The 25078-nt window shown below is 40.3% G+C and overlaps 1 protein-coding gene across 2 annotated transcripts in view; it reads left to right on the top strand.

Moving 5' to 3' along the window:
• Window positions 1-25078, top strand: part of LOC132396655 (sorbin and SH3 domain-containing protein 2-like) — a 289151-nt gene that overhangs the window by 203131 nt on the left and 60942 nt on the right. For both annotated transcript variants that reach the window (XM_059974390.1, XM_059974389.1), the window contains 3 exons: window positions 4316-4399; window positions 5429-5494; window positions 21836-21885. In XM_059974390.1, coding sequence (XP_059830373.1) covers window positions 4316-4399; window positions 5429-5494; window positions 21836-21885 — 200 coding nt within the window. The remainder of the gene's footprint in view (window positions 1-4315; window positions 4400-5428; window positions 5495-21835; window positions 21886-25078) is intronic.

The raw sequence follows: 25078 nt of genomic DNA, 5'->3' as shown, positions 1-25078 counted from the left end.
ATTATGCCATGATGAACAAGAAAAAAAATGTAATTGATTCTCATACCAGCTCATCACAAATCTCTCAGTACACTTCATGTTTAATAATTTGGTTTGAAAAGTGGGAATACTTGTGTGGACAGCCTTAGAAGTTCCCTTCAGTGTAAAATTTCCTCATCCTACAGCTAAAAATAACTGAATCAATTGGTTGCCTATTTAGTTGGATTTTTCATGCAATGTTTTGTTCACACTGAGTCTTGGAACATCTTGGGAACAAATTTCTTAAAGTACATTTGACAGGGAGATGTCTCTTGAAGGATGTTACTGGACTGGACATTAAGGAGAGAGCTTTTTGATTAATTTATATTTTGGGTTCAGTTCTATTTTAAAATGGTGGAGTTGTTAACTTAAATGCCTAAAAGTTAAAAATTCAAAGGGGTCCAATATCCTAGTAGGCAGGTTTACTAGATCTGTTAGGGAGGGTTTAAACTAATTTGACAGAGGAATGGGAAGCAGAGTGATAGGGCTGAGGAAGGGGAAAACAGAAATAAATCAAAGATAGCATGCAACAGAGATGATAGAAAGAACAGGCAGGAGATAAGGTATAATCACAGCCAGTGGAATGAGTTAAAAGGCAATAGAGACATGGTGCAATTAAAACAGAAAGCAACAAATACTGGACTGAAAGTGTTGTACTTGAATGCACGAAGCATAAGAAATAAAATGGGTGACCTTGAAATTGAGCTGCAGATTGGCAGGTATAACATTGTGGCCATCTCTGAAACTTGGCTAAAGGATGGCTGCCATTGGGAGTTGAATATCCAAGCATATACTGTGTATCAGAAAGATAAGTTAGTAGGCAGAAGGGATGGTGTGGCCCTGTGTATAAAAAATAATATTAAATCATTAGAAAGGAATGACGTAAGATTGAAAAGTGTAGAGTCTCTATGGGTTGAGTTAAGAAATGGCAAGGGTAAAAGGATCCTAATGGCAGTTGTATACAGGGCTCCAAACAGTAGCCGGGATGTGGATTACAAATTTCATCAGGAGATAGAAAAGGCATGTCAGAAGAACAACGTCATGATAATTGTTGGGGATTTTAACATGAAAGTGGATTGGGAAAACCAGGCCAGTAATAGACCTCAAGAGAGAGAATTTGTCGAATGTCTAAGGGATGGCTTTTTAGACTGGCTTGTTGTTACTAGGGGATCATTGTGCTGGATTGGGTATTGTGTAATGATCTGGAGGTGATAAGAGAACCCTTAGGGAGATCTGATTTCAATATGATCGAGTTCACTTTGAAATTTGAGAAGGTGAAACTAAATTCCAATGTGTAGGTACTTCAGTGGAATAAAGGACATTACAATGGCATGAGAGGGGAACTGACTGGAAAGGGACACTAGCAGGAAGGACAGCAGAGCAACAATGGTTGGATTTTTTACAAAAAAATGAGGGAAGTGGAAGACAGATATATCCCAAATAAGAAGAAATTTTCAAATGGAAGAAGGACACTACCGTGGCTGACAAGTGAATTCTGAGGCAAAGTAAAAGCAAAAGAGAGGGCATGCAAGGAAGCCAAAGCTAGTGGGAAGATAGAGGATTAGGAAGTTTTTAAACACTTGCAGAAGGAAACTAAGAAGGTCATTAGGAAGAAAAAGATGAATTATGAATGGAAGCTGGTAACTAATATTAAAGAAGATACTAAAAGAGAGTTGAGGATAGATATAGGACCAATAGAAAATGACACTGGAGATATTATAATGAGAGACGCAGACATGACAGAGGAACTAAATGTGTTTTTTGCATCAGTCTTCACAGTGGAAGACATCTGCAGTATACTGGACATTCAAGAGTGTCAGGGAAGTGAAGTTTGTGCAGTGAAAACTACGACTGAGAGGGTGCTCAGGTGACTTAATGGTCTGAGAGTAGATAAATATCCTGGACCTGATGGAATGCACCCTCAGGTTCTGAAAGAAGTAGCTGGAGAGATTGTGGAGGCATTAACAATGATCTTTCGTTGATAAATTCTGGCATTGTACCGGATGACTGGAAAATTGCAAATGTTACTCCACTATTTAAGAAGGGGGGTGGCAGCAGAAAGAAAACTATAGAACCATTAGCCTGACATCAGTGGTTGGGAAGTTGTTGGAATCGATTGTTAGGGATGAGATTACGGAATACCTGGAGGCACATGAAAAGATAGGCCAAAGCCAGCATGGTTTCCTAAAAGGAAAATCCTGCCTGACTAACTTACTGCAATTTGAGGAAATTGCAAGCAGGGTAGACAAAGAAGATGTAGTAGATGTGTACTTGGATTTTTAGATGGCCTTTGACAAGGTGCCGCACATGAGGCTGCTTGGCAAGATAAGAGCCCATGGAATTACAGGAAAATTACTAGCATGGGTAGAGCATTGGCTGATTGGCAGAAAAAAAAGAGAGTGGGAATAAAGGGATCCTATTCTGGTTGGCTGCTGGTTACCAGTGGAGTTCCACAGGGTTCGGTATTAGGACCGCTGCTTTTTACGATGTATGTCAATGGTTTGGACGATGGGATTAATGGATTTGTGGCTAAACTTACCAATGATACAAAGATAGGTGGAGGAACTGGTAGTGTTGAGGAAACAGAGAACCTGCAGAAAGACTTGGATTGTTTAGGGGAATGGGCAAAGATGTGGCAAATGAAATACAATGCTGGAAAGTATATGGTCATGCACTTTGGTGGAAGAAATAAATGGGCAGACTATTATTTAGATGGGGAGAGAATTCAAGATGCAGAGATGCAAAGGGACTTGGGACCCTAAAGGTTAACCTCCAGGTTGAGTCGGGTGAAGAAGGCGAATGCAATGTTGGCATTCATTTCTAGAGGTATAGAATATTAGACTAGGGATGTGATGCTGAGGCTCTATAAGGCACTCGTGAGACCACACTTGGGATATTGTGTGCAGTTTTGGGCTCCTTATTTTCAAAAGGATATACTGACATTGGAGAGGGTTCAGAGAAGATTCACGAGAATGATTCTCGGAATCAGAATCAGGTTTATTATCACCGGCATGTGACATGAAATTTGTTGTCTTAGCAGCAACTAATGATGCAATACATAATCTAGCAGAGAGAGAGAAAAAAATAATAATAAATAAACAAGTAAATCAATTACATGTATTGAATAGATTTTTTTAAATGTGCAAAAATCAGAAATACTGTATATTTTTTTAAAAAAGTGAGATAGTGTCCATTTAGGAATCGGATGGCAGAGGGGAAGAAGCTGTTCCTGAATTGCTGAGTGCGTGCCTTTCGGCTTCTGTATCTCCTACCTGATGGTAACAGTGAGAAAAGGGCATGCCCTGGGTGCTGGAGGTCTTTAATAATGGACACTGCCTTTCTGAGTCACCACTTCCTAAAGATGTTCTGGGTACTTTGTAGGCTAGTGCCCAAGATGGGGCTGACTGGATTTACAACCTTCTTCAGCTTCTTTCAGTCCTGTGCAGTAGCCCCTCCATACTAGACTGTTATCCACGTTGGACTAGGAAACTAATGGTTGAAGAGTAATAACTGTTCCTGAACCTGGTGGTGTGGGACCTCAGGCTTCTGTAACTCCTCCTCAATGTCAGCAGCAAAAAGAAAGAATGGCTTGGATAGTGGGGGTCCTTGATGGATGCTGCTTTCTTGTGGTAGTGGTCCTTGTAGATGTGCTTAATAGTGGGGAGGGCTTTTCCTGTGATGGACTGGGCTGTATCCACTACTTTTGCAAATAAGTTGCAAATTCTGAATATATACCATAGCTTCCATTGTTGCATGATAATTCGTTGCCCTCAACCCACTGAACATGTGTTGGTAATTTGTTGGTTGCATATTTCATCAAAATTCATCAGTCATTCCATTGGGCTGTTTGAAAGGAAACTATGTGCTTTTCATGTCATCTGCTTGAAAGTGAGTTAGTCTGAAAGTGTTTGCTGCCATCTGTTGCCTGCTTGTGAACAGTCTGAGATTCCCAGAACATTTTTGGGAATGAGCTATGCTCCATTTTGTTTGGCAGTCAGCATCCTCTGCTTAGGTGAGAGAAACAGAATTCCAGCATTGGTACAAACCAATACTGAATAATGGCTGTCCGAAATGAAATTTGTGATTGTGTGTGTTTAAAAGAAAAATTACCATATTAAAAAATTCACAACAAAATGGCATAATTTAACCTCTTATTATTTTAACCCTAATTTGGTTTTGATTCACATTTTGTTCCTGTATGCCGAGGTTTAAATTGTTGTGATTTAACATTCCCATTTCTTTTGTTTAGTTCTCCTTTTCCTTTCCTTTTTTTCCCACCTTTCACCTTCTGCTTCAGAGTGGGCGAATAAACCCAGATGAAATAGATTTAGAAAACGAGCCTTGGTATAAATTCTTTTCAGAGCTGGAGTTTGGATGCCCGGTAAGTGAGGCCTAGCATGATGTGACCAACATTTCTTAAGTAGTTACTTAAAATTCTTATTCCTTGCGAAGTGGCAGATTGTATGCGCTTTTTAAAGACTGATTGTTGTGTTAATGTAAATCCCTAATTTATAATCAATATAAAGTAGGTTCAAAGTCTTTTCTATATTTATGGGACTCCACAGTAGCATAGCAGTTAGAACAATGCTATTACAACTCGGGACACTGGAGTTCAGGGTTCAATCCTGGCATCCTCTGTAAGAAGTTTGTATGTTCTCTGGATGCCTTGATTTCCTCACAGTCCAAGGACGTATTGATTAATGGATTAACTGGTCATTGTAAATTGTCCGGTGATTAGGCCATGGCTAAATTGGAGGTTGTCAAGGATTGCTTGGGTGGTGAGGCTCAAAGCGTAAGAAAGGCCTATTCCAAGCTGTATCTCTAAATTGAAGTAAAATTAAAAGTAATGTTATAAACTGGGAGGCAGAAGCTCCACTGATTACTCTCTTGTCTGTGTCTGAATATTTGAAATGATTTTGTTTGGATCTGCTCCATGATTGCCAACTAATAGGAGTTGTCATGGGAACAGAACAGATTGTAAATAATTAAATTGCAGCACTATCTATGGCTGCAATACAATACCCAACATTGAATTTACTAATAATCTCAAATGCCTTGGGGCAGTTCTTTCATTATTCATGTTCACATGATCTGGTAAAGCTTGCCATTAAATAATGCAATTTCCTAACCAATTACTTCAACCAAAGACTTACTTATCTATACTGTGTACCTCATTTGGCCAGTGGAATAATCCCCATTTATAAAATTTCATCTGCCACTTTTACTGTATCCTTGCGTAGTAAGTTCATCACTTCCAACCTTCATTCTCATTCTGTTGGCATTTCTGTGTTTATAATCTGTCAAATTCACCTGACCTATCTAACCATGTCAACTTTTCCATATGTCGTGTCCCCCTGATGCCATTTGGCTTTGCTCCACACCTCTTCACCTCTGCCTGTGTTGCCATCAGCCTCCTAAAAAGCTCTTGGATTATCTGCCAGAAAGTTCTCCCCATATTTCGCCTGAAAGCATGAAGGTAACTACTGATTCTTTATCCTCAACGCACTATACTCTGCTGTTATAGTTTTTAGAATCATAATTGTAATGACTAATAACATGACCTGCAGAACATATGATTTTTAGTTTTTAGTCCTTGCATTCTCACTTTGGTTGAACATTTTCTGTCATTTATTGCTGCTGCAAACTACAAATGTTCATACTGATGGTCAAATACTTAAGGCGTATGCAAGGTTTTTTCTAATAATTTTAATGAACCTAGATATTGTTTTTTGTTTCAAATACTTGAGTTATTCACTAAGGAGAAGGCTATTGAATTGTGTAAGGTAAGGGAAACAAGTAGGGAAGTTATGGAAACTATGACGATTAAAGAGGAGGAAGTACTGGCGCTTTTAAGGAATATGAAAGTGGATAAAACTCCAGGTCCTGACAGGATATTCCCTAGGACCTTGAGGGAAATTAGTGTAGAAATAGCAGGGGCTCTGACAGAAATACTTCAAATGTCATTGGAAACGGGGATGGTGCCAGAGGATTGGCGTATTGCTCATGTGGTTCCATTGTTTAAAAAGGGTTCTTAGAGTAAACCTAGCAATTATAGGCCTGTCAGTTTGACATCAGTGGTGGGTAATTTAATGGAAGGTGTTCTTAGAGATGGTATATATAATTATCTGGATAGACAAAGTCTGATTAGGAACAGTCAACATGAATTTGTGCGTGGGAGGTCATGTTTGACAAATCTTATTGCATTTTTTGAAGAGGTCACAAGGAAAGTTAATGAGGGTAAAGCAGTGGATGTTGTCTATATGGACTTCACTAAGGCCTTTGACAAGGTTCCGCACGGAAGGTTAGTTAGGAAGGTTCAATCATTAGGTATTAATATTGAAGTAGTAAAATGGATTCAACAGTGGCTAGATGAGAGATGCCAGAGAGTAGTGGTGAATAACCGTTTGTCAGGTTGGAGGCCGGTGACTAGTGGTGTGCCTCAGGGATCTGTACTGGGTCCAATGTTGTTTGTCATATATATTAATGATCAGGATGATGGGGTGGTAAATTGGATTAGTAAGTATGCAGATGATACTAAGGTAGGTGGCGTTGTGGATAATGAAGTAGGTTTTCAAAGTTTGCAGTGAGGTTTAGGCCAGTTAGAAGAGTGGGCTGAATGATGACAGATGGAGTTTAATGCTGATAAGTGTGAGGTGCTACATTTTGGTAGGAATAATCCAAATAGGACATACATGGTAAATGGTAGGGCATTGAAGAATGCAATAGAACAGAGTGATCTAGGAATAATGGTGCATAGTTCCCTGAAGGTGGAATCTCATGTGGACAGGGTGGTGAAGAAAGCTTTTGGTATGTCGGCATTTATAAATCAAAAAATTGAGAATAGGAGTTGGGATGTAATGTTAAAATTGTACAAGGCCGAATTTGGAGTATTGTGTACAGTTCTGGTCACCGAATTACAGGAAAGATGTCAACAAAATAGAGAGAGTATAGAGAAGATTTACTGGAATGTTACTTGGGTTTCAGCACCTAAGTTACAAGGAAAGATTGAACAAGTTAGGTCTTTATTCTTCGAAGCGTAGAAGGTTGAGGGGGGACTTGATAGAGGTATTTAAAATAATGAGGGGGATAGATCAAGTTGACGTGGATAGGCTTTTTCCATTGAGAGTAGGGGAGATTCAAACAAGAGGACATGAGTTGAGAGTTAGGCAAAAGTTTAAGGGTAACATGAGGGGGAATTTCTTTACTCAGAGAGTGGTAGCTGTGTGGAACGAGCTTCAAGTAGAAGTGGTAGAGGCAGGTTCGGTATTGTCATTTAAAGTAAAATTGGATAGGTAAATGGACAGGAAAGGAATGGAGGGTTATGGACTGAGTGCAGGTCAGTGGGACTAGGTGAAAGTAATCGTTCTAGACTAGGAGGGCCGAGATGGCCTGTTTCCGTGCTGTAATTATTATATGGTTATATGTAATTCACAAAAAAGCAAATTTTTTCCCATATAATTTACTGAGTGAAAATACATAAAGCTATACATTCACATACATGTCATATCATCCTAATACAAGATTTATATACTGTAACAACTAAGTATCAATTTTTCATTCATGTATGCTCTAAGAGCAACAAGTTGGAGAGTGTATAGGGCCCTTCGAGTGCATTTGCAGGAAGGTTTTAACCTATGGTCTTTCCCCACAGAGCTCTTGCTGTGACCACAGCACACTCTAGTGTGTCCTTCAACATGTAGTCTGGACCTTGGAATGTGGCTATGCACTGGAAAAATGGCAAGTTTCAGGCACACCAAAATATGTCTTTCACCATCTGCTTGAGGTAACTTCAGTTGCATCCCTCCATAAATTTCTTCAACAAGTGCACTATCCTGAAGCAGATGGATGACCCCTCAGTGGCAGCCAGCAGTGACAGAGACTCCACTGAGCGTGAAGACCTGACAGCAAGGGCCCTTCTCAGCATGATCCAAGATTGTTTGCAAGTTATGCAGATGAGGCATTCTGCCAAGTGATTTTAACAGAAAGCTGACCTACAGGCAGGTTCAGCACATCCTGAAGTAGACTGTGTCTGATTGGCTTTTGGTCAAGACTGTTCTTCTGCATAAAATTTCCTTCAAGGAACAGCATGTTGTGGACCAACTGACTTGAATATTCCAGCAGATGGCTAGCTTCATCTCTGCAATGGTGAGGCAGAGAAAATCACAGCTCATTACTATTTGTATACCCAGGGTCTTAGCATAGCTTGAATTAGCCACATACAAAGATCACCATCAGAATAAGGCCACGTTGGGTATATTTTTACCCCTTTCTGTGGACATTAGTACATCGTGTTTCAGTGAATAGAATCCCTTTTCAATCATATGACCATGGCTGACATGATTAGAGCCGCAGGAGTAGGGTTGGGCCACACCTGCACCACACAATGACTTGGACTTGCTGACCAGGTTCTTTCCCATGACTGAGAGGGAGCCCCATTCTCCTAACCCCAGCTTCTGATTCTGCATCTGGATTCTTCTGATTCTCCACAATCCCTCACAAAGGGGCATTCAGTCCAATATATTTAAAGTGGAGGTTGATGGGGTCTTGATTAATGAGAATATCAAAGGTTACGGGGAGAAGGCAGGAGAATGGGGTCAAGAGGGATAAAAAAACTAATCAGCAATGATGGAATAGTGGGCAGATTTGATGGGCTTAATGAACTAATTCTGTTCCTATATTTTACGCTCTTGCTGAGGTTCCAGTCTCTGAGAGCAGTTATAAGACCCTAAGGAATAGGACCAGAAGTGTGTCATCCGCATTTTGAGTCTGCTCTGCTAATGGCATAACAAATGTAAGCATTAGTCAACTATTCAGCCTGGTGTGCCTGCTTCATAGGTCAGTAAGATCATGGCTGATTCTTTACTCTCACTCACTGATTGTATACCTTCAGGTTTCTCTGCCTTCTTCCTGAGCATGTCCTGGGTGGTGGAGATCCTTAAAGATGGATCCTGCCTTTTTGAGGCACCGGTCCTTGAAGATGTCTTGGATACTACAGAGGCTAGTGCCCATGATGGAACTGGCTAATTTTACAACTCTCTGCAGCTTAATCTGATCCTGTGTAATACCACCCCCCTCCCCCGGATAGTGATGCAGCCAGTTAAAAAGCTCTTCACAATATATCTGTAGAAATTTGCAAGTGTTCTTGGTGACGTACCAAATCTCCTCAAACTCCTTATGAAATATAGCCACTGGCTTGCCTTTTTAAATTGCTGCATTGGTATGTTGGGACCAAATTAGGTTCTCAAGAGATTTTATAGACAATAGACAATAGGTGCAGAAGTAGACCATTCGGCCCTTCGAGCCTGCACTGTCAACACCCAAGAACTTGAAATTGCTCTCTTTCTCTCCACTTCTGATCCCTCTGTGAGGACTGGTGTGTGTTCCCTCATTTCACTGTTTTTGAAGTCCACAATGAGTTCTTTGGTCTTACTGACGTTGAGTTGGCTGTTGCTGCGGCATCACTCAACTAGCTGGTATATCTCGCTCCTGTACGCCCTCTCAACATCATCTGAGATTGTGCCAACAATCGTTATATCATCAGCAAATTTATGAATGGTGTTTGAGTTGTGCCGTGCCATATAGTCCTAGGTCTAAAGAGAGTAGATCAGTGGGCTATACACACATCCCTGAGGTGCACTATGGTTGACTGTCAGCAGAGTGGAGCTGTTATTTCCAGTCTGCGCAGATTGTGGACTTCCGGTTATGAAGTTGAGAGTCTAGTTGCAGTAGGAGTACAGAGGTCCAGGTTCTGGAGCTTTTCGATTAGAACTGTAGGAATGATAGTGTTAAACACTGAGCTGTGGTCAAATCCTGACATAGGTATTTGTGCTGTCCAGGTGCTTCAAAACCACATGGATCACTTTCTGTCAAAGTAATATTTCCTCGTAAAACAGCCTAAATGGCCTACCCCTTATTCACAACTGTGTGGCCTGGTAAATAGGCTTCTTAGGGAAAACAGTTTTATAGGTTTTAGTGGTATCTTCACTCATTCTTCTAAACTCTTTGACATACAGTCCCAATCCACTCAACCTGCTCTTAAAGAATGCACTCATCATTCATGATCAGTTAATTGAATTCTCACCACACTCCCTTTATAGCAAGAACATCCTTTCTTAGGACCTCAACCGTACACAAGACTGCAGCTAACCATATCTTCCTTTTTGTATGCGGATATACAATATGACTTCCTCATTGCTGAATGCAGCTGTGTGTTTCTTTGTACAAAGACACCCACATCTCATAAACTCAGTCTCTCATTAGTTAACAAATACACTGCTTTACTCTTCACCAGTGTTGTTGACCTCACATTTTTCTACATTATGTTCTTATTGGTATGTTTCTGTCCATTCATTAGCTTATACATATTGCCTTAAAGCATTTGTACAAATACCCCAGATTGGTGTAATCGACTAACTTGGAAATATAACATTTAGTCCAAATTTTTGATATAGATTGTGTCCAGCTGAGGTCCACGCACTAATTTTGTAGTAGCTGGGTCATCACAACTTGCCAACGAGGAAAGTATCTGTTCATTTTCATGCTTTGCTTTCTGTCCGATTTCCACCTCTCAATCAGTGTACTTTGATAATAAATTTGGTTTAATACAAAGTAACCAGCCTGGTAAGGCTAGGGATGTGATGATCCTGCCAATGTGATTTGAAAGAGCTTATTTAGATGTCCAGTTTTTCTGTGTGACACCCAGCCAGAGTGATCTGCTAGGGAACTGCTTGAAAACTAGTATTGTGAGAATTGCTTCTCAGTGTCAAGGAAGTGGGCTGGGGCATGAGTGATGATGTGAGGGAGGACAGCAGCCTGTAGGTAATCAGGGATTCAGGAAGTGATCTGTCATGTACTTAATTGTGTGGGCATAGTGAAATTACCGGTGCTTTTTCCCTTACATGGGACTGGGTTTGCAATGCAAGTCAAGTTCTCTGATCTCAGCAGACCCGATCCACATACAACCTGCTTCCTTTCTGCAGGTTTCATTAATCTTGGGATAACAGCAGAAATGCAGCGGGATTGAAAGGGATAAGTGTTTCTGTTATTTTAACTATCTTGCACCAGGTTTGCGTATATAAAATCAGGCCCATAAGAACTAATCCCTCTTCAGAGTTTAACTTGGAATTGTCTTGTGGGACCCTAACTATCTTTTGATCCAAGAAATTGCTATTAACAAAATGTTGAGTCCTCCATTAGGAGAGAATCATTGCCTATCCTTCAAATGTTTTTATTGGAGTGAAGAAACAGAAGTGTTAAACTATTATGACCTACCAGGAATGAGTTGTAGTGGTCCTGCCTCTGGCACAGAGGTTGAACCCTCAACTAGAAAGGGGAGGAGGGAAGAGAAGAGAGCGATAGTTTTAGGGGACTCTATAGTTAGGGGGGCAGATAGGAGATTTTGTGGGGCAGATCGGGAGTCTCGGATGGTATGTTGCCTCCCTGGTGCCAGGGTCCAGGACATCTCAGATCGGGTGCAGGCTATTCTTGAGAATGAGGGCATGAACCCAGATGTAGTGGTCCATGTAGGGACCAATGATGTAGGTAAGGTGAGTGAGGGGGTCCTGCTTAGAGAGTTCAGGGAGTTAGGAGTGAAGCTGAAAGGCAGGACCTCCAGGGTGACAATCTCGGGACTGCTACCTGTGCCACGTGCGAGTGAGGCGAAGAATAGAATGATTATGCACATTAATACGAGGCTGAGAGCATGGTGCAGGAAGGAAGGGTTCAGGTTTTTGGATAATTGGTCTTTGTTCCAGGGACATTGGGATCTGTTTCGAAGGGATGCTCTACATCTGAACCGGAGGGGTACTAACATTCTTGCAGGAGTATTTGCCAGTGCTGCTTGAGGGGGTTTAAACTAGATGTGCAGGGGGCAGGGATCCAGATCCAGAGAGTTGGTCAGAAGGTGCATGGGGTTAAATGTGTACAAGGTTTGGGTGATCTTGAGAAGGTCATCAAAATTCAGGGTGCAATTTGCCCGATGGAAGTTCAAGGAGCTGGGTTAGGTACAGTAGACAGTGTTTTAAGCAAAGAGAGGAGGAATGGGCTAAGAATTCTATACTTGAATGCGCGTAGTGTCAGAAATAAGACAGATGTGCTTGAAGCTCAGATGAAAATGGGGAACTACGATATTGTTGGGATAACGGAGACATGGCTGCAAGGGGATCAGGCCTGGGAATTGAGTGTACCAGGGTATACGTGCTATCGTAGAGACAGAAATATGGGAAGAGGGGGTGGGGTGGCCCTGTTGGTGAGGAATGAGATTCAGTCCTTAGCAAGAGGTGACTTGGGAACAGGGGAAGTAGAGTCTGTGTGGATTGAGCTGAGGAACAGTAAGGGTAAAAAGACCCTAATGGGTGTTGTGTACAGGCCCCCAAACAGTAGCGTGGATATTGGGTACAAGTTGATTAGGGAGTTAACATTGGCATGTGCTAAAGGCAATGCAGTCGTTATGGGAGATTTCAACATGCAGGTGAACTGGGAGAATCAGGTAGGTGCTGGACCCCAGGATAGGGAGTTTGTGGAGTGTCTAAGGGATGTATTTTTGGAACAGCTTGTGCTTGAGCCAACCAGGAACGAGGTTATTTTGGACTTGGTGATGTGTAATGAACAGGAATTGATAAGTGATCTTGAAGTAAAGGAGCCATTAGCAAGTAGTGATCATAACATGATAAGTTTTTATCTACAATTTGAGAGGGATAGGGGCAGATCAGAGGTGTCAGTGTTGCAATTAAATAAAGGAGACTTCAGAGCCATGAGGGAAGAGCTGGCCAAAGTTAAATGGGCGGATGCCCTGGCAGGAAACACAGTGGATCAGCAGTGGCAGATATTCTTGGGCATAATACAAAAGATGCAAATGCAGTTCATTCCAATGAGAAGGAAGGATTCAAAGAGTGGGAAGGGGCCACAGTGGTTGACAAAGGAAGTCAGAGATTGTATAGCATTAAAGAAAAAGAAGTATGACAGGGCTAAGATGAGTGGGAATACAGATGATTGGGAAAGTTTTAAGGAACAGCAGATCTTAACTAAAAAAGCAATACGGAGAGAAAAAATCAGGTATGAGCTCAGTCTAGCCAGGAATATAAAAGGGGATAGCAAAAGCTTTTTTAGCTATGTGAAGAGAAAGAAGATAGTTAAGAACAATGTTGGCCCCTTGAAGAATGAATTGGGAGAAATTGTTATGGGAAACAGGGAAATGGCAACAGAATTTAATGCATACTTTAGATCTGTCTTCACCAGGGAGGACACAAGCAATCTCCCAGATGTATGGATGGGCCAGGGTCATAAGATATCAGAGGGATTGAGACAGATTGACATTAGGAAAGAAACTGTGATGAGTAGACTGGTAGGACTGAAGGCTAATAAATCCCCGGGTCCAGATGGTCTGCATCCGAGGGTTCTAAAAGAGGTGGCTCAGGAAATTGCGGATGCATTGGTGATCATTTTCCAATGTTCCTTAGATTCAGGATCAGTTCCTGAAGATTGGAGAGTGGCTAATGTTGTCCCACTTTTCAAGAAGGGAGGGAAGGAGAAAACGGAGAACTATCGCCCTGTTAGCCTAACGTCAGTCGTGGGGAAGATGCTTGAGCCCATTATTAAGGATGAAATAGTGGCACATCTAGATGGCAGAAATAGGATTAGGCCGAGCCAGCATGGATTTACCAAGGGCAAATCATGCTTGACTAATCTGTTGGTTTTTTGAGGGTGTAACAAGGATGTTAGCCGAGGGTAAGCCAGTGGATGTTGTGTACCTAGATTTTCAGAAGGCATTCGATAAGGTGCCACATAGGAGATTGGTGAGTAAAATCAGAGCTCATGGCATTGGGGGCAGGGTTTCAACATGGATAGAAAACTGGTTGGCAGATAGAAAGCAAAGGGTAGCAGTGAATGGGTGTTTCTCGGACTGGCTGGAGGTGACTAGTGGGGTACCACAGGGCTCTGTATTGGGACCACAGCTCTTTACGATTTATGTCAATGATTTAGATGAGGGCATTGAAAACTATATCAGCAAGTTTGCTGACGATACTAAACTGGGTGGCATTGTGACATGCGAAGAGGACGTTAGGAGAATACAGGGAGACTTGGATAGGCTGGGTGAGTGGGCAGATACTTGGCAGATGTCATTCAATGTGAATAAATGTGAAGTTATCCACTTTGGAAGCAGGAACAAGAGGGCAGAGTATTGTCTGAACGGTGTCGAGTTAGGTAAGGGAGAAATGCAAAGAGACCTAGGAGTCCTAGTTCACCAGTCAATGAAGGTGAATGAGCAAGTGTAACAGGCAGTGAAGAGGGCAAATGGAATGTTGGCCTTTGTTACAAGGGGAATTGAATACAAGAGCAAGGATGTCCTTTTGCATTTGTACAGGGCCCTGGTGAGACCACACCTGGAATATTGTGTACAGTTTTGGTCTCCAGGTTTAAGGAAGGACATTCTGGCAATTGAGGAAGTGCAGCGTAGATTCACTAGGTTGATTCCTGGGATGGCAGGGCTGTCTTACGCAGAGAGATTGGAGAGATTGGGCTTGTACACGCTGGAATTGAGGAGATTGAGAGGGGATCTGATTGAAACGTTTAAGATAATTAAAGGATTTGATAGGATTGAGGCAGGAAATATGTTCCAGATGTTGGGAGAGTCCAGTACCAGAGGGCATGGATTGAGAATAAGAGGTCGGTTATTTAAAACAGAGTTGAGGAAGAGCTTCTTCTCCCAGAGAGTTGTGGAGGTGTGGAATGCACTGCCTCGGAAGACGGTGGAGGCCAGTTCTCTGAATGCTTTCAAGAAGGAGCTGGATAGATATCTGATGGATAGGGGAATCAAGGGATATGGGGACAAGGCAGGGACTGGGTATTGATAGTGAATGATCAGCCATGATCTCAGAATGGTGGTGCAGACTCGAGGGGCCGAATGGTCTACTTCTGCACCTATTGTCTATTGTCTATTGTCTATTTTGCAATGCCTGCTGCATTGGACGTAAAAGACTAGTCAAGGAATCAAACTATTAAAGTCTTGACCAGTCAGGTTCTTCAGTCAAATATGGATGTGAATTGATCATTTTATTTGCTGCCATTTCTGCCTGTAGAACACTTAATGTCCAGAAGTATGACATTAGTTAAGAATCTGCATTTTTCTGAGTTTGTGAGGAGGCACCATTTAATGCAAGTTAGTTTTTTAGGACAACCTTGGCAATGATGTTCTTTGATTTTCTTTTCAATTTTATGTTGGAAACTTTGCTCTCTGCCACGTGGGAAGCAGTCAAATGGTGAGGAGATAAGTTGCTGACCTTACAGCTTTGAATCAAATGCAGAGGTACAATTTTGAATCTAATCCGTTGTCACCTGGAAATCCATGTAAAAACATCTCATTCAGGAAAGAGGAAAGAGCTGCCATGCTTGTCATTATTCTGGCAATCAAGCATTTGCCAAAGTCCATGCATCCCAGAGGTCTACAGTACAGATCATTCCCAATTGAAGGAATGTTTTAACTAGCAACAAATATAGTCCAGAAAAATAAATTTTCAGTCAAAATATTCTTTCCATTTGAATACTGACTGGTGTTTTCCCCAATGGCTATTATTTACTTCCCAGTTAGAGTGTGATTGTACAACAAACAGATAGCCCTCCATTTTTCTTTCATCCATGTGCCTATCTGGGAGGATGGGTTAGATTGATCTTGGAGCAGGTAAAAAAAAAGTCAGCACAACATTGTGGGCTGAAGGGCCTGTACTGTGCAGAACTATTCTATGTTCTATGCTCTATGCCATGTAGGTTGGTTAGGGTAGACTTCCCTTTCTTTCTGATTTTCCTTTGTGCCAATTTGCCAATCTTCTAAAGGCAATTCCTCTTGCAGTTCCAGTAAGAGAATTGTTTGAAAATGGTAACCAGAAACTACTTGAATCTCTACTGATGGTGATGGTTGGTTAGACCAGAGGCAGAGTTAAAGGAGACCTAATTTTTCTTCCTTCTACCCTGATGCTTTCGGAAAGCCTCAAGTGCTTATAAACTCGCAAGTTAGAACAAGAGGTAAGTAAAGTGGATATCAAACATGCATACCCTTCTTCCACTTCTGCCACCCATCCACCTTACCCTTTCTGTCACCTCCACCTCCAAAACCATCCTGCTCTTGTTAAGTTAAATTGACTTTTGCAAGAACAACCACTTCTTACACTGTAAAAAAGTTGGTTATCCATGGATCCAACTATAAAACAGCTTGGCGTGAACTTTTCCAGTTTATGCAAAGTCCTCTATTCTGTTACTACCTTGTTGCAGGGTGTATTGAGATATATCTGACACCTGACTTCATTGTTCAGCTGGCACACTTTAATACTTGAGAAACATCTTTGGCACATTCTCACAGTAATGTAGATGCTGCCAGCATTAAATTAAAATCCTGAATCCCGTGTCAGATGACAGAATGGTAATGCAGTTCCATTCATTGTAAATTGAAATTGAATTAACTTTCATACTATAGAGTAAACCGTGCCAAATTTGAAGAGCAATGTTTTAATCATGCAAGAGTACAAAATGTGCCAGTAGTACTTTGTTACAGTCCGACAACAATGAGTATTGAGCCAATTGATTCAAAAATCCCTGGTCTAAGTGAAAATGCAAGCTGTCACAGATGCTGAAAGTAAAATAAAACAGAAAAAGCTGACAATATCTATCGAGATAAAGAAGCAGAGATGTGTTAAATCAATGTTTTTCCCCACTGGTTTGGCTTCTATCTGACTCTGTTGTTTCTGGGTGTAAGTGCAGTGGTAGTGGTAGAGAGAGAACTACTCTCTTTTGATGAAGGACATTAGCCGAAACATAGACTTTTTATTTCCCTCCATAGATGCTATCTGACTTGCTGACTCCCTCCAGTATTTTGTGTGTGTTGCTTGAGGCTTCCAGAATCTGCAGAATCTCTTGTGTTTACTCTCTTTATGTTGCTTCCTTTGCAACTCTGGCCGCAAGATTGCTAACCTTTGTGCAGGTTCTGTGCATAACACTGGCATTGCTAATTCCCCCAAGGTTTTTGGTTAGGTATAACTGCTCAAAAATGAGATCTGGAATTGGTTTGCAAACCTTTGTTTGAGCCTGAAGATTATCTACTGAGATTGTCCTTCAGAGCCTTGAATGAGAACTTAACTCCATGCTGACTCATATACTTACTCTGTGAAGTGTCAAAGATATTCATCTCCCTTCCCTCCTCCACACTCTTACTCTGACTTTTCACATTTATTTCCATTCCTGATGAAGGGTCTTGGTCCAAAATATTGACTGTTTACTCTTTCCCAAAGATGCTGCTTGACTTGCTAAGTTCCTCCAGCAGTTTGTATGTTGCTCAAAGATGTGCTGTCTTGTTGGATGTCCTACTGAACAAAACTATCTGGCTTTCCCGAAGCAGTGTTTAGAACCAAACATTGACAGCATCCTTCTTCCCACAGATGGTGCTCAAACTGCTGAGTTGCTCCAGCAGATTGTTGCTCCATATTCCAGCACCTACAGTCTCTTGTACCTCTATCTGCCAGTCTGTTGGATGTAAAAGATCCCATAGTACTATTTGAAAAAGGGGAAAGAATTTTCCCCAATTTACCTGAACTGCATTCAACATTCATTTAGCTTGATTAACATGAACAAAACAAAGGAAATAGTTTGCTGCTGTTTGAAAGCAGTTAATTGACCTTAAAATCCTCCTGAGGACATCAGAAGTGGAAATCTGTTCATTCCTGCTTCATTGCTTGAAAACAGACAATAACAACAAAGATTAATGGGTCCCGAAGAAGGGTCTTGGCCCAAAAAGTTGACTGTTTATTCCTTCTCTAGATGCTGCCTGACCGCTGAGTTCCGCCAGCATTTAATGTTTGTTGCCGAAGAATTAACTGTTGGTTTACATTTTCTCTGTGTTGCTGACAAAGTTCTGAGGCCTTAAACATGTGAGTGGATTCCTTTCTGGAATTCCAAAAAGATCCTTTAGCTTTATCATTTAAATTGTTATAGCAGCATTCTAACTTACTCAGTTTTTCAGCAGTTACACTGCAAAATCTACCTGCTGAACTTGTGCCAGGTTAGACGGGCTACAACTGCTGTAACTCAATGCAGTTGAATGCATTTCTGAAGGACAGAGCTGAATTTCAGGTCATGCACTGTTAAGCAAATATGTTAGTTTTTTGTTATATTTTAAATATTGAAGTAGTATGATTAATATTAAATATTTTGTTTTATTGTTTGTGAATGTTTAGCCTTGGAGTTGGCTAAGCTAGGTGTCAAAGCCACGCAGTGAATCAGGCTTTCCATTTAAAGTACAGGGTCCTCATACTGTTCAGTTCAGAATTGGCTTTAAAGACCAAGCCACTATCCGAGTAGGTGGGGGAGAGTGAGCAGCGGCAGGGATGCAGTGGAACAACTGGCGGGCATTCTTGACTTACAGGAATTTCTGGACCTAATAAATCTCAGTATTTCATAGATCCTGTCCTGGAAGTGAAATGTGTCTCTGTGTTCTCTCACTTCTGGATCTATTGATAAGCACTAGACTGATTTGTAACAATCTATGAACTGGGTGGCTTATTCTTCTTTGGTCTGGTGTTGATTCTAGGTATTGTGTTTCTTAAGTTATATCCTCAGCACATAGGAGGGAGATTGAAAATACAGCTGAGTGGGGCTGCAACAGCCGCCTGTTACTCAGTGTCAGCAAGACAAAACAACTGATTATTAACTGCAGGAGGAGGAAGCCAGAGATCCATGAACCAGTCCTCACTGAGGCATCAGAGGTCAGCAACTTTAAATTCCTCAGTGTTATTATTTCAGAGGAATTGTCCAGCACTGGGTGCCATTATGAAGAAAGCACAGCAGCACCTCTAATTCCTTAGAAGTTTGTGAAGATTTAGCATTACAGCTAAAACTTTGACAAACTTTGAGAGATGTATGATGAATGTCTGTTGACTGGTTACATCACAGCCTGGTATGGAAAGAACAATGCCCTTGAACGGAAAATCCTTAAAAAAGTAGTGGACACAGCCCAGTCCATTATGGGTAAAGCCCTCCCCACCATTGAGCACATCTACATGGAGCCCTATAGCATCCATAAACAAAGAACCCCACCGTCCAGATCATGTTTTCTTCTCGTTGCTACCATCAAAAAGAAGGTACAGGAGCCTCAGGACTTGTACCATCTAGTTCAGTAACAGTTATTACCACTCAACCATCAGGTTCTTGAACCAGGGATAACCTCACTAACTTCAGCTACCCAATCACTGAACTGTTCCCATAACCTAAGGACTCATTTTCAAGGATTTCATCTCATGTTCTCAGTATTTATTGCTTATTTATTTTTCCCCTTTAGTATTTCCATAGATTTTTGTCTTTTGCACATCAGCTGCTGTCCCTCCTGTTGGGTGTGTCCCTCATTGATTCTGTTGTGTTTTTTGGACTTGCTGCATATGTCTGAAAGAAAATGAATCTCAGCAATGTATATGATGATGTATATGTACTTTGATATTAAATTTAGTTTGAACTTTGAACTTCACATTTTTGCACTGGGGAAAATGAAATTACAGGACTACGTTTGATACATTACCAACCAACCATTTTACATTTAATATCCAACTTTGCTGCTCCATTTTTTTTCACTTAAAACTTGAGTAAGATGGAAAATTCTATCATAATAACTAAACTTTTGTTCATGTATTTAGTTTTCATGATCAAGGCTAGTACTTTTTTGCTCACGTTTAATCATCTGAGAAGGTGGTGATGTGACTCCTTCCTGAGCAACTTCAGTCATTCCAGTAAAAGTATTCCATTTTGCAGATGGGGAGGTACTTCTTCAATCTGCATTGAATAGCAATGATATCATGATGATATAGTGTACCTTCCAGATCGTGACATTGTGCAACTTGATGTAGAACATCTCTTGTTCTCTTCAGTGTTGAAGGTCATAATTTAAGGAAGGGGGAGAAATTAACCATTTCTTTCTTTCTTCCTTTTTCCATTCTCTATTCTGATTACCCTGTTACCCCTTCTCCTTTCACCTGCCCATCACCTCCCTCTGGTTCCGTGCTCCTCCTACTGCCCTTTCTCACATGGTTCAGTGTCAGATTCCTTCTTCAGCCCTTTACTACTTCCACCTATCTTCTTCCAGCATCTCCCTTCATACACCCTCCAACCACCCACTTTTCCTCTCACCTGGTCTCACCCATCACCTGCCAGCTCGTACTCCTTCCCCTCCCCACTTTCTTATTCTGCTTCTTTCCCCCTTCATTTTCGGCCCTGATGAAGTGTCTTAGCCTGAAATATCAACTACTTATTCCCCTCTATAGATGCTGCTTAACTTGCTGAATTTCTCCAGCATTTATGGTATATGGCTCATTTCTGTCATCAGATTGAGCATTGAGTCATGTACGGCTGTTTATGATGTTAGTGAGACTGTGCCTGCAATATTTCTGGCCGTCATACTACAGGAAGGGTGTGAATTAGCCACAGAGGGTGCAAAAAAGATTCGGAAAAATGTTGTCAGAAATGGAGTGCTTGAGTTAAGAGGAGAGACTGCTTTCAGTGGAGTAAAGGAGGCTGAGAGGTGACCTTATTAAAGTTTATAAAATCATGAGAAGCGCAGATAAAATGAATCATCACACAAAATGCTGGAGAAACTCAACACGTCAGACAGCATCTATGGAGGGGAATAAACAGTTGACATTTTGGGCTGAAACTGTGTGTGTGTGTGTGTCTGTGTGTTCGTTCCAAGCATTTACTATCGCAGACTTTTCCTAAGTGTAGGGGAATCTAAAATTAGGGAGCATAGGTTAAAGTGAGAGGGAAAAATTAAAGGAAACCTAAAGGGTAGTTTTATCACACAGAAGGTGTCGCAGTATGTGGAACTTGTTACCAAAGGAAGTGAGGGAAAGGGGTGCAATTATGTTGAAAGATGTTTGAACAATTCCATGAATAACAAAATTTTGGAGGGATATAAACCAGTTGTAGGTAAATGAGGAAGGCAGCTGGGTCCGCATGGTCAAGTTGAGCCAAAGGGCCTGTGTCTCTGATGTATAATTATAGCAGTGTGACTCTGTGACCTTCACTATAGACTGCAACAATTTTTCAATTAATAGCACGAGTTGGTATCTTGTGCTTACAACTGGAATGAGGTCTTTTATGAAAGGCCTTTTTTAAGTTCAGAAAGGCTGTGTCTACTAATTCCAATTTTCACTACCTTTGTGAGCTCTTACAAAAAAAGTATTATTTAACCAAGTTTGTTGGATTTGCTTTTTTTTTGTTGAAATCCCTCATATTAATTTGTGTTATAAATGCTAGGCTTATTGATAAACCTGGCATATACATTCCCTCCACAGTTCTTCAATGTTCAAAGTCTAACAGTTCGTTAATACTTAGCTAGAAACTGTTGAGACAATGGATAGATATATTTATAATGACCGTTCAATGACGTTGGCCATTGTGATTCTGTCAAATGTTACTAGAAATGTGTCAACATGAATAGTTGTTGACAACAGGATGTGGACAAGGTCACAAACCAGAAACGTACATGCATTTTTCACTTGCATTAATAAAGATTTTCCAGTTTGGATGATGAATAATGGGGTGATATTAAAATTACTGACATCTCACAGTCACCCTGCTTGGCAGTTTAAGGTTAAGTAGAATTTTATGCCATGAGAGCCATTTGTTGTTTGTGTTTTGTGTGATATGTATTACAAGTGTGTATATTAATCTAACTTTACATTTGCTTTCTAAACCACTGGGAGTAACAGATGCATAAGGATGGCTTTGCAGTGACTTCTGATCTTTTGATGCAATTCTAATCCTGTCTTTACAACTGGCTGTCTTGCAGACTTCGTTTTACAATCCAGCATTAGAAAGGACATTGGACAGACCAAACAGGTAAGCTTCAGTAGATAATGTTATTTTATACTTCTCGGAAGGGCATAAAAGTTAAGTCACCATAATAGTATCAACTGGCAATCAATCGAGAAATGACTAGAAATCAAACTACTCCTTTGTTAATGAAGATTGGCTTTGAGTTTTGAAAAATGTAAATTCTTCTTCTATACGTGCGAATCACTGTTTAATTCAAATTAAGATTGTTCACCGTTATTATTTAACAAAGGAGAAACTATCTAAAATATTTCCTGGTATAGACAACTACTGCGATAGGTGTAAAACTGAAGTAGCTACTTTGTCACATATGTTCTGGTCATGTTCTTCATTAAAATCGTTTTGGAAATTTTAATTTTCTACAATTTCTAAAACTCTGAAAATTAATTTACAACCTAATAGACTGTTCTATTTGGAATAGTTCCGCATCTTACTCAGGTTATTTCATCTTCAGATCAACATGTAATTGCATTTCTTACATTACTGGCAAGAAGGGCTATTTTATTAAAATGGAAAGATACTTCTGCCCCTACATTAATTGAACGGTTTTCTCAAGTAATGTTATGTCTCAGTTTGGAAAAAATTAGAAGTAGAACTTTTAATCCCCAATTTGATTTTGAGAGAAGATGGGGCTCTTTTGCCAAATACTATCATTTAATTTGAATTATTTTATATGGTTTCCTTCCAATTTTATTTTTTTATATAAATATGAATTAGCAGTTGATGACTCTTTTTCTTTATTTTATATATATATATATATAGTGGTAAGACGTATTGCTCCGGGTGGTTGATTCCTAATGGGTTTTTTCCCTTTTTTTGTAGTCAGTGGGGGTTTTTTTCTTAGTTAGACGGGGTTCTTTCATTTTCCTTCTTTTCCTTATATACAAATTTTTTTTTCCATTTTTAAATATTACGATCAGCTTTTTTTCTTCAGCCTTATGAATTGTATACATATTAATTTGTTGAAGTTTTGTATCATTTTATAGCTGTAGAAGATTATGTACCAATAAAAAGATTCTAAAAATGAAAATTGAAATCAAACTACTGCGGCTAAGGAGTTTAAATTCAATTAATAATAAATCATAACTTTGTTACAATATACTTGATTCACCAAATATCTCAACCTAAACCTGTCTTGTGACTCTAGTCCTTCCAACGTGGTTAAATTTTAGAAGTCCTCTGAAGGTGGATAAAGTAATAAAGGTGGCATAGGGTTATGTCATCATTAACTGAGACAGAACATGACAGTAAGGAGGTTATGAAATGACTATTTAAAATGCTGGTTAGGGCACAATGGAGTAAAGTCAAAATTGAGTTTATTACAGGTGCAATGAAAAACCTACCTGCAACAGCATCACAGACACATAACATCAGATAAGCAACATTCACAAGAAAGCATAAATTATACACAATTTTTACAAGAGAGAACAGAAGGTGCATACTTGATGGATGGCACAGACGCAGTGAAACAAAGGATCTGTTTCCTTGCTATATGGTTCTATGGTTATTCATAGATCTTCAGACATTGTATTGAGTTAATATGTTGTTAATCATATATAATAAAATTATATTAAAGCTACATTTTTTATCAGGAATCCAAGTATTAAAAATGAAACATGCTTTATTTCTTAAATGATATTGGGGAGGGTCTTTAGTTTTTCCTTCAGATTGTGCATATGTACCCAGTTTTATAATATAGCTTAATCCCATAAGAAGGATCTGTTTTCCTATGTCTATTGACTATAAAGTATAAAAGCCAGCAGTAAAATCAGCATACATTGGGAAAGCTCAGGCACATTCAGCTTGTCTGTAGAAAGAAAAATGGTTAAAATTTCAGGCCAAAGAGCCGTCATCATAACTGGAAAAAAAAGTTAATCTTGTTAGCAGAGAAGGTGGGGGAAGGCAATGGATAGATAAAAAGGAATTTTTCCAATAGAGCAGAATAATGACTTTATGGCACAGGAGCAAAATAAGGCCATTTGGCACATTGAGTCTGCTCTACCATTCGATTATGGCTGATTTATTTTCCTTCTCAACCATATTCTTCTGCCTTCTCCCTATAACCTTTGATGCCCTGACTATCAACCTCTGCTTTATACCAAATGACATGGGCTTCTATAGCTATCTGTGGCAATGGATTTCACAGATTCTCAACCCTCTGGCTAAAGAAATTCCTCCTCATCTCAGTTCTAAAGTGTCACCTTTCCATTCTGAGGCAGTTCCTCTAGTCCAAGACTCTCCCACTTTTGGAAGCATCCTCTGAATGCCCACACCACCTGGGCCTTTCAATATTCAGTATTTGAATTTGTGAGTTCGTTTTCGGTACTCTGGTTTCATTCCACATTCTAAAGAAGAAGAAAGAAGAAAGCCCTTAACTCCTCCAAGTGGAGTCATTGGGACACCATTTTTTGTTTAGCCAGGTTTCTTGTTTTTATGAGGCCAAGTTCCTAGCTCGATGCTCAACCCAGCACGGATGGAAAGCGTGCAAGGGTGCCGGCTGGATTTTGTTATGTACCCCATATCAGGTTAAAAGAACCAGCAGAAATGGAACATACCTGGAGTCTGGTTTTGCTTTTAACAAAACACTATTTATTAGTATCTATGTAATATAGTAACATTAAACCAGATAAATCAAACAGGTTAGCAGAGTTTATGCATAAATGTGTGTTAATATAAAACCCCAAACTTCTTCAAGCTTAGGTGGTAAATGATACAGTCTTACGATGGTATAGGAATGAAGTCAGTTCAGTTTGTGATATTGTGTTGAGTAGAATTGAGGAGAGGAAAAGGTGATTTGTTTTCCAAGTAAGCCGATGCCGCCAATCTTTCCATTGTACTCCCAAGTCCTGTTAAAGTCACCGTCTGTGACCACACAAAAGGGTACCATCTTCATGCGGTAAAGCTATCAACCCAGGCAAGGGTTAGACACACCGATATCTTTCCACCAGTCACCCCCTTTTTCACACTGCGAGCAAAACCCACCCTTTCGTGGGCACTCAAAGCTCATCCAGTGTCTGTTTCTTCTGTGTGTCTTATGTGTGTCTGTCTGATACCAGACCTTGTATATATCCCAAACAGGCCGAACGCCAGCTGTCCATTTTAGAGCTCCGCCCTTCCGTCACCATAGCGACTCACGAGCTGCTGAGTGCTCGCTCTCTCTGATTTAATGGTTCACACACTCTCTCTCTTTTTAAAGGCA

This window comes from Hypanus sabinus, chromosome 7, assembly GCF_030144855.1.
Source record: "Hypanus sabinus isolate sHypSab1 chromosome 7, sHypSab1.hap1, whole genome shotgun sequence".
In the NCBI taxonomy this organism is placed as follows: domain Eukaryota; kingdom Metazoa; phylum Chordata; class Chondrichthyes; order Myliobatiformes; family Dasyatidae; genus Hypanus; species Hypanus sabinus.
Note: the sequence above shows the minus strand (reverse complement) of the source record. Positions and strands in the feature narration are given on the sequence as shown.